This window comes from Rhinoderma darwinii, chromosome 6 (assembly GCF_050947455.1).
Source record: "Rhinoderma darwinii isolate aRhiDar2 chromosome 6, aRhiDar2.hap1, whole genome shotgun sequence".
Classification (NCBI taxonomy): Eukaryota; Metazoa; Chordata; class Amphibia; order Anura; family Rhinodermatidae; genus Rhinoderma; species Rhinoderma darwinii.
The window spans coordinates 15,476,676-15,491,589 of NC_134692.1; the positions used below are offsets into that span (position 1 = coordinate 15,476,676).

The following is a 14,914-nucleotide window of genomic DNA, read 5'->3' on the forward strand; positions in this document are numbered from 1 at the left end:
ACCATGCATGAGTCACGGCCTGCAAAACAAATGAAGAACATACACGCACCACCTCTTGCTGCCGCGTATCATTAATACTCAGGCGGAAACGCACGCACCCGGAACATGCTATACATCAAGATATCACAACATGTTCAAGCGCACATAAGAACGGAAACGTGCCGACTCCCAACGCCCTATCCGCTGCACGCCTGCATCATCTAAACCCCATCTCACCGCCTCCGTCGCTGCCCCTATACGGAAAGAATGAGACGAGTATTGCTCTGCCTGCACCCCGCTAGCCACCAGACACTTTCTGAAAACCGAAATAAACTGATACCGCGACAGAAACGAGCCATCCTCGTGCCGCAGCAACGGCCCGTCTGAGAGATCTAAACCCGCCAAGTACTCCTTGACACACAACACTGGACAAACCGGATTCTTTGGGACCGCCAGCAAAACCACTCGACGTCCTGCCCCTCCTTGGTCCGTTTTGGACCTTCGCAACACTATCTCCACCCTGTCTTCATACAAATCGACATTATCCTGCAACAAGCCCCCCGCTCTCACCGAACTGGGGGAAACCAATTCCCCTACCCGAAAAGCACCAAAAAAGGCTAACGCAAAAGCCAACCGGAAAAGCTTGCTCTCATACTCTGAACGACACACCTGCCGCACCACCACCTCCAGGGAACACAACAATTGAAATGACACGGGACGCCTCTTATCCCTCACCACTACACCCCGTCTCAGCCCTTTCAATGCCTGGCCCACCAAAAACCGCTTCGTGATATCTGCCAACCCCCGTAACTTACAACCGAAAGCAATGGCCGCCACGAAGCGATTAACCTTAGCGACCGTGCAACCCCGGGCGAACGCATCCCCCAACCAAAACAGCAAGGCCACCATCCTATCATCATCCGAGCACACATCTCCCAAAGATCTCACCCACTCCTCCCATTGCCTCCATCCAGCCGCATACGACGACCACGTCGCACTGGCCAGTGAACGTTTAATCAATGCACCTGCCGCCTGGATACCAGCTCCCACAGATGACTGGGACAGTCCACCCCTGTTAACTCCGCGTCCGGGACCAGCTGCCGGAAACGATCCCACTGCGAGCGAGAAAGCGCGTCAGCAATACAATTCTCTACCCCGGGAACATGCACCGCCACCACCCATGCATTTAAACTCAAACAGGAAAGCACCAACTGACGCAACAAGCGAACCACTGGAGGGGACGACGCCGAAGTATTATTTATAGCCATCACCACCCCCAAATTGTCGCAATGAAAACGCACTTTTTTGTCCCGGAACCTGTCTCCCCAAATGGTGACCGCCACCACGATGGGAAACAGTTCGAGTAGGGCCAAGTTACGCGTCAGTCCCGCCTCCACCCATGCAACCGGCCATTTTCCCGCGCACCATTGACCTTTAAAGAACGCCCCGAACCCCACCGCCCCAGACGCGTCAGTGAACAATTCCAAATCGAAGCTATCTAACGCCCGGGACATCCAAAGAGAGCGCCCATTATACTGTGCCAGAAAATGGAGCCAGACCTGTAAATCTTCCCTGTGCTCTGCAGCCAGACGAATGAAATGATGGGGTTCCCGAACCCCCGCCGTCGCCGCTGCCAACCGCCGACAAAAAACCCTGCCCATCGGCATGATGCGGCAGGCAAAATTCAACTTCCCCAATAAGGACTGCAATTCACGTAGCGTAATTTTCCTAATCCGACACGCTCGCTCCACTACCAACCGCAAATCCCCCAACTTATCCTCCGGCAATCTGCACTCCATTGCTACGGAGTCGATAGTAATTCCCAAAAAACAAATGGTCGTCACCGGACCCTCAGTTTTTTCCACAGCCAAGGGTACACCGAACTCCCTTGACACCCAATTGACCGTCTCCAACAAATTTGCGCAAACCCCCGAACACGACGGGCCAACGCACAAGAAATCGTCGAGATAGTGAATAACTGATTCCACCCCCGCGACCTCCCTGACTACCCATTCCAAAAAAGAACTAAACACCTCAAAGTACGCGCACGACAACGAACAACCCATGGGAAGGCATCGATCAATGTAATAATCCCCTTCCCAATAACATCCCAACAACCTCTGGCTGTCCGGATGAACCGGCAACAAACGAAACGCCGCTTGAATATCAGTTTTTGCCATCAGAGCCCCTCTTCCGTAACCACGTACCAACGCTACCGCCGCATCAAACGACGTGTAGACCACAGAACAGAGATCCTGGTCAATGCCATCGTTAACCGACGCCCCCTTCGGGAAGGACAAATGCTGAATAAGCCGGAATTTGTTACCTTCTCGTTTTGGAACCACCCCTAACGGTGACACCACCAAACCTGGAACTGGGATCGTGCTAAAGGGGCCCGCCATTCTGCCCAGATCAATCTCCTTCCGGATTTTTTCCGAGACTACCCCCGCATGCTGATATGCCGACTTAAGGTTGCGCTGCGTGAAAGGGACCTCATGCAAAGGGGGCGGAATAACGAAACCGTAACCAAAACCTAAACTAATCAACCGCGCCCCCTCCTTATTGGGGTACCTACTTAGAAAGGGGGCCATCTTTATGAGTTTCACCGGAGTCTCCCCCATAACCAGACGCACCGCTGGCTCCCCCTTGTCGTTTACCCTTCTTAAAACATTTAGACGCTCCATGTGACTGCCCGCTGCAATGTGAACACGCATGCTTGAATTTACACGTCGCTCCAAATTTGCACTGCCCCTCATTGAACTGCCAACACGTCCCAAATTTTGAACCTGAGGCCTGACTACCCCCGCCGGAAGTTCCTGCTGCATTCCCGCTCCCGGGAAAGGACTGCCCCTGCTTATAAAGTGCCGTCACTTTCAACCATAAGGCTATGTCCTTATGGTCCCACCGTATATTCGGCCGCACCGCTTTCCTCTGCCGAAACTGCTCATCGTAACGAAGCCAGGCCTGGCCCCCATAAACCCGATGCGCCTCCCCCACCGCATCCAAATAACAAAACAAGCCGGAACAATTATCTGGCGCCTTTTCCCCAATAACGCTCGCCAAAATTGCAAAAGCCTGCATCCAATTGACGAACGTTTTTGGAATCAACCTGTACCGTCTCTTTTCTTCCTCATCCTTTTTTGTTTCATCCCGCTTCACTTTATCTAAATTAAACTTCTCCAGCGGAAGCAAGGAAAAAATCTCCACATACTCGTCCTTCCAAATCCTTTCCTTTACCTCCTGCTTTAAATGCGCCCCTAACGGGCCCTCATAACAAACATAAACCTCCCCGCGCGCACGATCATCAAGACGCACCCTATCAACCTCCTTTGGCGAGTCTGTTTGAACCGCCGCCGCCACTGCCACCGCTGCCCCGGCATTCAACCCCCCACCGTTTTGACGAACCGGAGCGCTTCCAACACTGCCCCCCCCACACCGCGGCCGGCGCCACACCTGACTATCCCCCGCACCCGCCTGTAGCGACGGGACCCCCGACTCCGCCGCGACGCCCACCGCCTCGACACCCTCTACACCGATACCCGACATCAATAAAGCTGGAAATGGTAACGTAGGTGTCAACTCACCAGGCTGCCCAGGGGCTGTGAACCCGTCAGCCGGACCCCCATGTCCACGTGGAGAGGCCCGCCGCTCACCGTCCTCCAATGCTCCGGACTCCCTCTGGCGCTGTCCGCATTGGCAATGTGTGCACGGGGAATTCCGATTTTCGTCTGAGTAAAGGGGGGGTGACATCGCATCATCCAATTGGCCGAGGTCCAGTTCATGCCTCATCCGTCCCGCTGAACCAGCTCCAAGCTGTTCCGTCCCTGGCACTCCAACCACCGACCTCATCCTGCGACCTCTGGTCGTTTCCACCTCGACGACACCATGAGCCGACCCTCTGGCTGGCACATCACCATGCAGGGTCGCCGTTGCCCTTCCGCCACGTGCTGAAGAAGGAGAGGATGTGACCGGAAGTGAAGGCCGCGTCCTCCTCGCCGCTGCCGCCGGGCGCTGCCGCGTTTTGGGATTCCTCCCAGGACCAGACGAAAGAGCAGCAGCAGGCCGCCCTGGGGTCTGGCCTGCAGGGTCCACTGATGGGCTCCTCTTGCGCCACCGCGCCCGCGGGATGTCTTCAGGACACAGCCTTGCGGGCGGGCGCGAGCGCCTCGTGCTGCGCGTCACGCCGGGAGTGCCAGCCCTGGCCTGAGTCATGGGGGAAACGGGCTCTCCTCTTCTCCTGCCCAACCCCCTGGTACGCCGGTCCTGTACCTCGGCCTGCTCCAGCAGCCCCGCGACCACCGGCATGACAGAGCGCTCCCCGCTTGCTCCAGCCGACTCTGCTCGCTCCTGGACCGGAGCGCCCGATTGTCCCTGCAGCAGCGTCGCCACTCGTGCTCCGAGCCATCCAGGACCCTGAGAGGCTGCCGCGGCCCGCAACAGCTCCATAGCCTCCTCATCAGACGCAGCAGGGGTAACAAACATGTTCCTGCTTCTGTGTCCTGGCGAAGAGAGGGAGAGCACAAACAGGAAACAGGTACATCCCCTTCAATCCCCACCCCTTCTCACTCAAGCCCTCCTGCTGTCCCCCCCCCCCTTTCCTCTCATAGGCCAGCCAACTCTGTGTCCCTCCCATCTATTTTAGTCATGGAGGCCTTCCCTTATTCCTTTTTTCTTCTTTCAGTACGGCCTCTTCTGGATAAGTAATGTAATGTATGTACACAGTGATTCCACCAGCAGAATAGTGAGTGCAGCTCTGGAGTATATTACAGGATGTAACTCAGGATCCGTACAGGATAAGTAATGTAATGTATTTACAAAAGTTACATGTAGATTATATCTGTATTTAAACTGTAAAATAATGGTGAAATGATGGATATATACTTTAGGGGTAAGTCCACACGGTGTGTAGTTGACGCGGTTCTGTTGCAGTTTTGTTGCTTTTGAAAACCGCATGCGTTTTTGTCTCGGTAATGCTGCAGTCCTTTTGCGTTTTTTAAAGGAAATAATTGATGGACATGGTTTTCACTGGTGTTGAAGTTTGTTAGGTGCTTCCTGTATATAGTTCATTACAATGCATTGCAGAACTGTTAGGGTCCGGCTACACGGAGCGGCCCAGACACGGTCGCAACGCGGCCAACAACCGCGCTGGCACTATGTAGGAGCTCCTGTCAAATACCTCGTTAAGGGGTATTCCGGTTATATGCGCATTCGCACTGCCGCTCCATTCATTCTCTATGGGAGCACCGGAGTTAGCCGAGTGCAGTGTTCAGCTTTTTCCTTCGGTGCCATAGAGAATGAATAGGGGGAATGTTGTTGTAATTTGCAAAATCGTGCGGCCATAAATGGTGTATTAATTCATGGCCGCACGATTTTGCAGATAAAGGTACAGTTTACCCTATAAATAATTTAATATAATAGCAGCAGTCTGTCCATAACACAAATTTCACCATTGACTTCTATTGAAAAATTACTTGCTGCGTTTAAAGACGCAACATAAACGCAACTTGGCCGCACCGTGTGGACTTACCCTTAGTGCTGTTATTTGATCAAACTTTCATCTTTGCATTCCTAATTCACCTCATTTATAAGATCTGGTGTTACATTATACTTTCTGAGAATGGACTTTAGTATAATCCACCTCCTCATTACCAAATATAACGTATCCTAATCTAGCCGTACTTAACATCCTCCTGAGATACAGCTGCTGTGTCCTGCTGTGACGTTAATTACACTTAATAGATTCATTTATTGTAGGAACTCCGTCTACAACTCATGTAATTAAACTTTAATTACTGTTCTATTACAATTTCAGAAAATAAGGGTAATTCTTTGTATAATGAGTTATACAATTTTTCAATCTACTTTTGTATCAAGTCTTCAGTGTTCAAGATCTCCACTTGCTGTCATATCAGAGGAATCTTTAAGATTTACTTCCAGTGGATAAAATCTAGCCTGGTCATGTGATGATCACACTGGTGGTTGGCTCATTGCAAGACACAGCTCTGATAACTGTAAGGGCATGCCCACACGTGGCGTATTTCCTCCACAACTGTCCGCATCAATGCCGCACAGAATCTGCGTTGCAGATTCTGCGGCGGATCTGCCCAAAATGTGCAGTAAATTGATGCGGACTAGCTGCTGCGGACTGCGGTAAAAGTGCTTCCCTTCTCTCTATCAGTGCAGGATAGAGAGAAGGGCCAGCACTTTCCCTAGTAAACAAATTTCATACTTACCGGCCGTTGTCTTGGTGACGCGTCCCTCTTTCGGCATCCAGCCCGACCTCCCTGGATGACGCGGCAGTCCATGTGACCGCTGCAGCCTGTGATTGGCTGCAGCCGTCACTTAGACTGAAACGTCATCCTGGGAAGCCGGACTGGAGGAAGAAGCAGGGAGTTCTCGGTAAGTATGAACTTCTATTTTTTTGACAGGTTGCTGTATATTGGGATCGGTAGTCACTGTCCAGGGTGTAGAAACAGTTACTGCCGATCGCTTAACTCTTTCAGCACCCTGGACAATGACTATTTACTGAGGTCTCCTAGCAACGCTCCCGTAATTACGGGAGCCCCATTGACTTCCTCAGTCTGGCTGTAGACCTAGAAATACATAGGTCCAGCCAGAATGAAGAAATGTCATGTCAAAAAAGCAAGACGCATCCGCAGCACACATAACATGTGCATGACAGCTGCGGACTTCATTACGGAAATTAGAATCTCCATTGAAGTCAATGGAGAACTTCCGCAATGAGTCCGCAACCAGTCCGCTACACGTCCGGAACATCCATTGTATGCTGCGGACACCAAATTCCGCACCGCAGCCTATGCTCCGCAGCGGAATTTTTAGCCTCGTCTAAACTAACCCTACTAAATAGAAGTGGAAGTCAATGGAGAAACGGCTCCGCTGCGGATTAACGCTGCGGAGTGTCCGCAGTGGAATTCAAGAGCAATTCCGCCACGTGTGGCTTTGCCCTAATGTAACGAACCGTGCACCTGTAGAAGTCAACAATGAAATTGCCTATTAAATGACAGCAAGCAGATATATTGAAAACTGTGAGGAACTTATACTGATAGTATATTGGAAATTTGTACAACTTTTCATTATACAAACAATAACATTTATTTGCTGAAACTGGACAACCCCTTTAAGAGCTAATCAAAATCGAAAGAAAAAGTTATGCATGGTGGGAACCCCTATGTGGACCTTCTGTCGGCCACTGTAAAATCAGTACATACAAGGAAAAAGAGGCAGCTCTCCTGATTATATCAAGCCAAAGCATGACTTTAAAGGGGTTGTCGAAGATATTCCAAAAACAGTGCCACTCTGTCACAGTGGTGGTGTCTGGTATTGCTTTCAATACCAAGCAAATCCCAAGGACAAGAGTGGCTCTGTTTCTGGAAAAAAGCAGACACCCTTTTTTAGTAGGGCCCCATAGATGTCTATAGGTGCTGTTTTACAGCTCTGTAAAACACGAAACTTGAACCGAGCCCTAATGCGTTAGTGTGAATTTGGCCTTACTGGTATTAAAGTCCAATACTGATTCAAGCAAAATACTGTCACAGGCAAATAATATAAGAAATATCGAGATCTTGATTCTATGACCTAACAGGACCCACGCGAGCTCCATAACTTGTTCCAGTTGATCTTACGACAAGTTTTTCAACTCAAGTTCATTACAAGACTCTATAAGTCTGAGTTCATTAGAAGAGCCAGCAGGCGTAGAAATCCAAGTTCATTAGAACAAACAGCATAAAACATCAATAAAAACATAAAAAGCATAATCCTTCTCCATTTCACCTTCATGGGCTTTAAAACTTCAAAAAGAATTGTGTACGGAAAATCTCATCTTCACGTTAAATTTCATTTATTGCCTTTGGTGTAAAATTCAGCGGCCGCCCGAGACAGCAGAAAATTGAGAATAACACTTGAAATGTTTATTGAAAACAAAGGCAGAGTAATTGTTTTACACGGGGCATGTAATTGACGGACATAAATAGCCCATATAACCTTGGTATTAGTAAAGCGGCACAATGGCATTCAAGTCCTACTCTTTGATATACGGTCGGTTTTTCGAGTCTTTCATGAATTACGGTTCTGGAGTCTTGTTCATTCCAATGAGTAATTATATTTTGTATCATCCATTGTTATTATTTGCTAATACAATGTAGCACTCAGATCTATGTCCAAAAAAAAGCTACGAGGGAGGAAATTCGTAATTTTAGGATAGAGACGAGAGGTATAGATATTGTCCTCTATGTCCCAAGTGGTCAACTATAGGTACAAAAAAGTTATTACAGAAACATGTCCAAGGGCATACATAACATACCTAACATAGAGTCAGACCGTGAGACGGCTATGATACCCTTAGATAAAGGGGCCCATTTTGATCTTTGCTATGGACCACCTCTATTTTATGCCTTACCACTGTCTATGTTTGGGAATAATGAGGCCTATCAAGCCCAAAACAATGGCTCTGTTCTGAAAGGAATTCTCCGCTTTGGACAGTCCCTACTTGTTAGAAAGGTTCCTTGACAATAAGCTGATCACAAATTGTCCCCCTGCTGCCCCCACTCTAGCGATCACTTGTAATCTATGGGGAGATTGTCATGTAAGTGTTCAATTTCCCTGCAGTGCCACCACAGGGGAAGTTGAGCATTACATAGTTCCCATTTATATCAATGGGCCTTCTGTGCAATGCAGGACAGACAGAAAAAAACACTTTTTGTTACCGCTCCCCACTCTGGCTATGAGATTAGGATCCTGAACAGAGGACCCCCTTCTATTAACTCAGAATTCCCTAATAGGTTGTTTTCCTATGTCAGAGATCTCCTCTGAAGGCTGATGTCCTCCTGTGCCAGGTGTACGTTACTATGAGTGGTCTCACACTGAGCACTTACAGTAACCCCCTGAGTAGCACCATGGGAGCATAGTAAACTAAGAGTTTTGATATTGTGGATGGTACTGTTATGGGGGTACTTAGATAGACACAGCTGACTTTTATAGGATTATTGTGTGGGGTTCCTATGGGGGCACTGTATTTGTCATTATGACGGGCTCATTTTGGTTGTCTCTGTTAAGGTGGAATTGTAGTTGTCACTGTTAAGGGGGCACTGTGATTTTCACTGATGTGTAGTTACTATTATGGATTTTCAGTGGTTGACACTGTTATGGGGCCACTGTAGCTGTCACTCTTATGAGGGTATGAGTGTTGTCATTGTTATTTGGGCACTTTGACTATCACTGTTTCTAAAGAAAGATGTTCCAGTATTGTTATTTCATGGAAATACAAGTATTTACAAAAAAAAAATAGATCCGCTTTAAAGAGACAGCGTCTCTTTAAAGCGGATCTGTCATCAGACTATGCTGACCAATGTAGTCAAAACAGCACAAAAAGAAAATATTGCGCCTTTTGGCTAATTAGGAGCAATCAAAGAATACACAGGGCTTATAATAAGGTGATTCTTGTATACAAGGCAGCCCACCAGACACTATTAGGATGATGGGGGTGGTCGGAGGGGGAACGTTTCCCTCAGGAATACACCAGACACATAACTATGAGGCACTATACTTTTTTTGTCCTGTTTTGCCTAATAGGAGAGCGGACCATCCCCAGTCCCCACACTATTCTGCCATCACCTAGGGTAGCATAGTCTGATGACAGATCCTTTGACGAGTTCTTTGCTATGGACAGTCCCTATTTGTTAGAAGGGTCCCTGGACAATGAGAAAATCACAAGGTGTCCCATGCTGGGTCCCTCAGTGATCTGTTGTTATCTGTGGGCAAATATCAGTAAGTGTTCAAATTCCCTGCAGCGCCACCACAGGCAAAATTAAACATTACCCAGTGCCCACTCATATCAATGGGATGTCTGTGTGATGCATGGACAGGAAAAATCCTCCAGAGCAAGAGACACTCTTTGTAGCCGCTCTCCATTTAACTCAGAATTCCCTACTAGGGTCTATTGCACAATATGATATACGGCTTTTAAACACTTAGGCACCTGACACGATGAATATTTCCTTATTTTGCAGAGTCCCTTTACACTTACACATTATTTTGTATTTCAATAATACTATTCCGTTCTCGTTACAGGGAGAAGCAAGAAGCGGGACAGGTGTCAGCTCGCAGAAGCTTATCCGTTAGTGGAGATGGAGGCTTGCGCCTGTGAAGTATATAAATCTCAGCCATATGGAAATTGGTCGGACTGCATAATACAAGATGCAAGAAATGAGATGCAGCTGGGAGTAAGAAATCGGGGAATCATGAAAGGCTGCGGCGGAGGCATCCGACTCCGAGCCATCGCTTGTTATGATTTAACTGGCAGCATAGTTGAGCCCACACTCTGTAGTCATTCTGGTAAGAAGAAATACTGCATTATTTTTAGCGCTGCCTTTTATCACTGAATGGTTTTAATTGTGAAGGTTGGGAAGGAGTTAGGTTTTAGATTTAAGCAAACGGAGTTATGTAACATTTACGAGATCCCTGACTGGGCCATGTAGGAAAACCTCACAGAGAGCAGGTCCTCTAATTACAGAACAAGATAAACTGAAAACGTGCCCGAAATGGTCCATATTTTCTTAATTAAAAAGTAATTCCAATGATCTGAGAGTTTACCTGTGTATATTCTTGTACATAGGGGGCAGTATTATAGTAGTTATATTCTTGTATATAGGGGGCAGTATTATAGTAGTTATATTCTTGTATATAGGGGCAGTATTATAGTAGTTATATTCTTGTACATAGTAGCAGTATTATAGTAGTTATATTCTTGTATATAGGGGGCAGTATTATAGTAGTTATATTCTTGTATATAGGGGGCAGTATTATAGTAGTTATATTCTTGTATATAGGGGCAGTATTATAGTAGTTATATTCTTGTATATAGGGGGCAGTATTATAGTAGTTATATTCTTGTATATAGGAGCAGTATTATAGCAGTTATATTCTTGTATACAGGGGGCAATATTCTAATAGTTATATTATTGTATATAGGAGAAATATTATAGTAGTTATATTCTTGTATGTAGGAGCAGTATTATGGTAGTTATATTTTTCGACATATGGGGCAGTATTATAGTAGTTATATTCTTGTATATAGGGAGCAGTATTATAGAAGTTATATCTTTGGATATAGGTAGTAGTACTATAGTAGTTTTATTCTTGTACATAGGGGCAGTATTATAGTAGGTATATTCTTGTACATAGGGAACAATATTATAGTAGTTATATTCTTGTATATAGGGGCAGTATTATAGTAGTTATATTCTTTTATATAGGGGGCAGTGTTATAGTAGTTATGTTCCTGTACATAGGGGTCAGTATTATAGTAGTTATATTCTTGTATATAGGAGCAGTATTATAGTAGTTATGTTCTTGTACATAGGGGGCAGTATTATAGTAGTTATATTCCTGTATATAGGAGCAGTATTAGGGTATGTTCACACGGCGGGGGTCCGTAACGGCTGAAATTACGGGGATGTTTCAGCCTGAAAACATCCCCGTAATTTCAGCCGTACCGGCATGTGCAGGCGCTTGAACGCCGCGTCAATTACGGCCGTAATTAGCGCTGCTATTCATTGGAGTCAATGAATAGCGGCTCCAATTACGGCCAAAGAAGTGACAGGTCACTTCTTTGACGCGGGCGTCTAGTTACGCGCCGTCATTTGACAGCGGCGCGTAAATATACGCCTCGTGTGAACAGACAAACGTCTGCCCATTGCTTTCAATGGGCAGATGTTTGTCAGCGCTATTGAGGCGCTATTTTCAGACGTAATTCGGGGCCAAAACGCCCGAATTACGTCCGTAAATAGGCCGTGTGAACATACCCTTATAGTAGTTATATTCTTGTATATAGGGGCAGTATTATAGTAGTTATATTCTTATACATAGGGGGCAGTATTATAGTAGTTATATTCCTGTATATAGGAGCAGTATTATAGTAGTTATGTTCTTGTACATAGTGGGCAGTATTATAGTAGTTATATTCCTGTATATAGGAGCAGTATTATAGTAGTTATATTCTTGTATATAGGGGCAGTATTATAGTAGTTATATTCTTGTATATAGGGGGCAGTATTATAGTAGTTATATTCTTGTATATAGGGGCAGTATTATAGTAGTTGTATTCTTGTATATAGGGGGCAGTATTATAGTAGTTATATTCTTGTATATAGGGGCAGTATTATAGCAGTTATATTCTTGTATACAGGGGGCAATATTCTAATAGTTATATTATTGTATATAGGAGAAATATTATAGTAGTTATATTCTTGTATGTAGGAGCAGTATTATGGTAGTTATATTTTTCGACATATGGGGCAGTATTATAGTAGTTATATTCTTGTATATAGGGAGCAGTATTATAGAAGTTATATTTTTGTATATAGGTAGTAGTACTATAGTAGTTTTATTCTAGTACATAGGGGCAGTATTATAGTATGTATATTCTTGTACATAGGGAACAATATTATAGTAGTTATATTCTTGTATATAGGGGCAGTATTATAGTAGTTATATTCTTTTATATAGGGGGTAGTGTTATAGTAGTTATGTTCCTGTACATAGGGGTCAGTATTATAGTAGTTATATTCTTGTATATAGGAGCAGTATTATAGTAGTTATGTTCTTGTACATAGGGGGCAGTATTATAGTAGTTATATTCCTGTATATAGGAGCAGTATTATAGTAGTTATATTCTTGTATATAGGGGCAGTATTATAGTAGTTATATTCTTATACATAGGGGGCAGTATTATAGTAGTTATATTCCTGTATATAGGAGCAGTATTATAGTAGTTATGTTCTTGTACATAGTGGGCAGTATTATAGTAGTTATATTCCTGTATATAGGAGCAGTATTATAGTAGTTATATTCTTGTATATAGGGGCAGTATTATAGTAGTTATATTCTTGTATATAGGGGGCAGTATTATAGTAGTTATATTCTTGTATATAGGGGCAGTATTATAGTAGTTGTATTCTTGTATATAGGGGGCAGTATTATAGTAGTTATATTCTTGTATATAGGGGCAGTATTATAGCAGTTATATTCTTGTATACAGGGGGCAATATTCTAATAGTTATATTATTGTATATAGGAGAAATATTATAGTAGTTATATTCTTGTATGTAGGAGCAGTATTATGGTAGTTATATTTTTCGACATATGGGGCAGTATTATAGTAGTTATATTCTTGTATATAGGGAGCAGTATTATAGAAGTTATATTTTTGTATATAGGTAGTAGTACTATAGTAGTTTTATTCTAGTACATAGGGGCAGTATTATAGTATGTATATTCTTGTACATAGGGAACAATATTATAGTAGTTATATTCTTGTATATAGGGGCAGTATTATAGTAGTTATATTCTTTTATATAGGGGGTAGTGTTATAGTAGTTATGTTCCTGTACATAGGGGTCAGTATTATAGTAGTTATATTCTTGTATATAGGAGCAGTATTATAGTAGTTATGTTCTTGTACATAGGGGGCAGTATTATAGTAGTTATATTCCTGTATATAGGAGCAGTATTATAGTAGTTATATTCTTGTATATAGGGGCAGTATTATAGTAGTTATATTCTTATACATAGGGGGCAGTATTATAGTAGTTATATTCCTGTATATAGGAGCAGTATTATAGTAGTTATATTCTTATACATAGGGGGCAGTATTATAGTAGTTATATTCTTGTATATAGGGGCAGTATTATAGTAGTTATATTCTTATACATAGGGGGCAGTATTATAGTAGTTATATTCCTGTATATAGGGGCAGTATTATAGTAGTTATATTCTTATACATAGGGGGCAGTATTATAGTAGTTATATTCTTGTATATAGGGGCAGTATTATAGTAGTTATATTCTTGTATATAGGGGCAGTATTATAGTAGTTATGTTCTTGTACATAGTGGGCAGTATTATAGTAGTTATATTCCTGTATATAGGAGCAGTATTATAGTAGTTATATTCTTGTATATAGGGGCAGTATTATAGTAGTTATATTCTTGTATATAGGGGGCAGTATTATAGTAGTCATATTCTTGTACATAGGGGCAGTATTATAGTAGTTATATTCTTGTACATAGGGGCAGTATTATAGTAGTTATATTCTTGTATATAGGGGCAGTATTATAGTAGTTACATTTTTATACATAGGGGGCAGTATTATAGTAGTCATATTCTTGTACATAGGGGCAGTTGTAAAGGATCTGCCAGGCACAGCTTCGGGGTTAACTCCCTTAATTAATCAGTCAGCACCTGAATCTACATCCCTGAGACTGACTCCAGCTTCCACCACTCAGGCTGGCAGGCTTAGGAGTGGGAGAGCCTATCGCAGTCTGGCCAGACTCAGCTAGCTCCCGCCCTCTGTCTATTTATACCTGCATTTCCTGTTCCTCCTTGCTTGTTATTCTTTTTCGTGTGGTTTCCTGTCCCAGCTACAGCTCCTTCTATTTTGTTCCTGCTCCATACAGACCCTGGCTTACTGACTACTCTTCTGCTCTTCGTTTGGTACCTCGCACGCTCCTGGCTTGACTCGGCTCGTTCACCACTCTGGTTGCTCACGGTGTTGCCGTGGGCAACTGCCCCTTTCCCTTGCTTGTATTCCCTTGTATGTTTGTCGTGTTTGTCGTGCACTTACTGAGTGCAGGGACCGCCGCCCAGTTGTACCCCGTCGCCTAGGGCGGGTCGTTGCAAGTAGGCAGGGACAGAGTGGCGGGTAGATTAGGGCTCACTTGTCCGATTCCCTACCCCCCGGTCATTACATAATAACAAGCCCATACCTAGTCTACCCTGGTCCCTGACACCACTATGGACCCCCGTGAGACCCTGGCTCAGCAAATGCAGGGTCTCTCCCTACAGGTCCAGGCCCTGGCTCAGAGGGTCAACCAGCCTGATGCTACCTTGGTAGTTCCCCTCACCGCACCTCTTGAACCCCA

General features: G+C 44.7%; 1 protein-coding gene across 1 annotated transcript in view; it reads left to right on the forward strand.

The window, feature by feature from the left end:
* The window catches only part of THSD7B (thrombospondin type 1 domain containing 7B), a 406,197-nt gene that overhangs the window by 265,060 nt on the left and 126,223 nt on the right, over positions 1–14,914 (forward strand). The window contains exon 14 of the mRNA XM_075829232.1: positions 10,066–10,329. Coding sequence (XP_075685347.1) covers positions 10,066–10,329 — 264 coding nt within the window. The remainder of the gene's footprint in view (positions 1–10,065; positions 10,330–14,914) is intronic.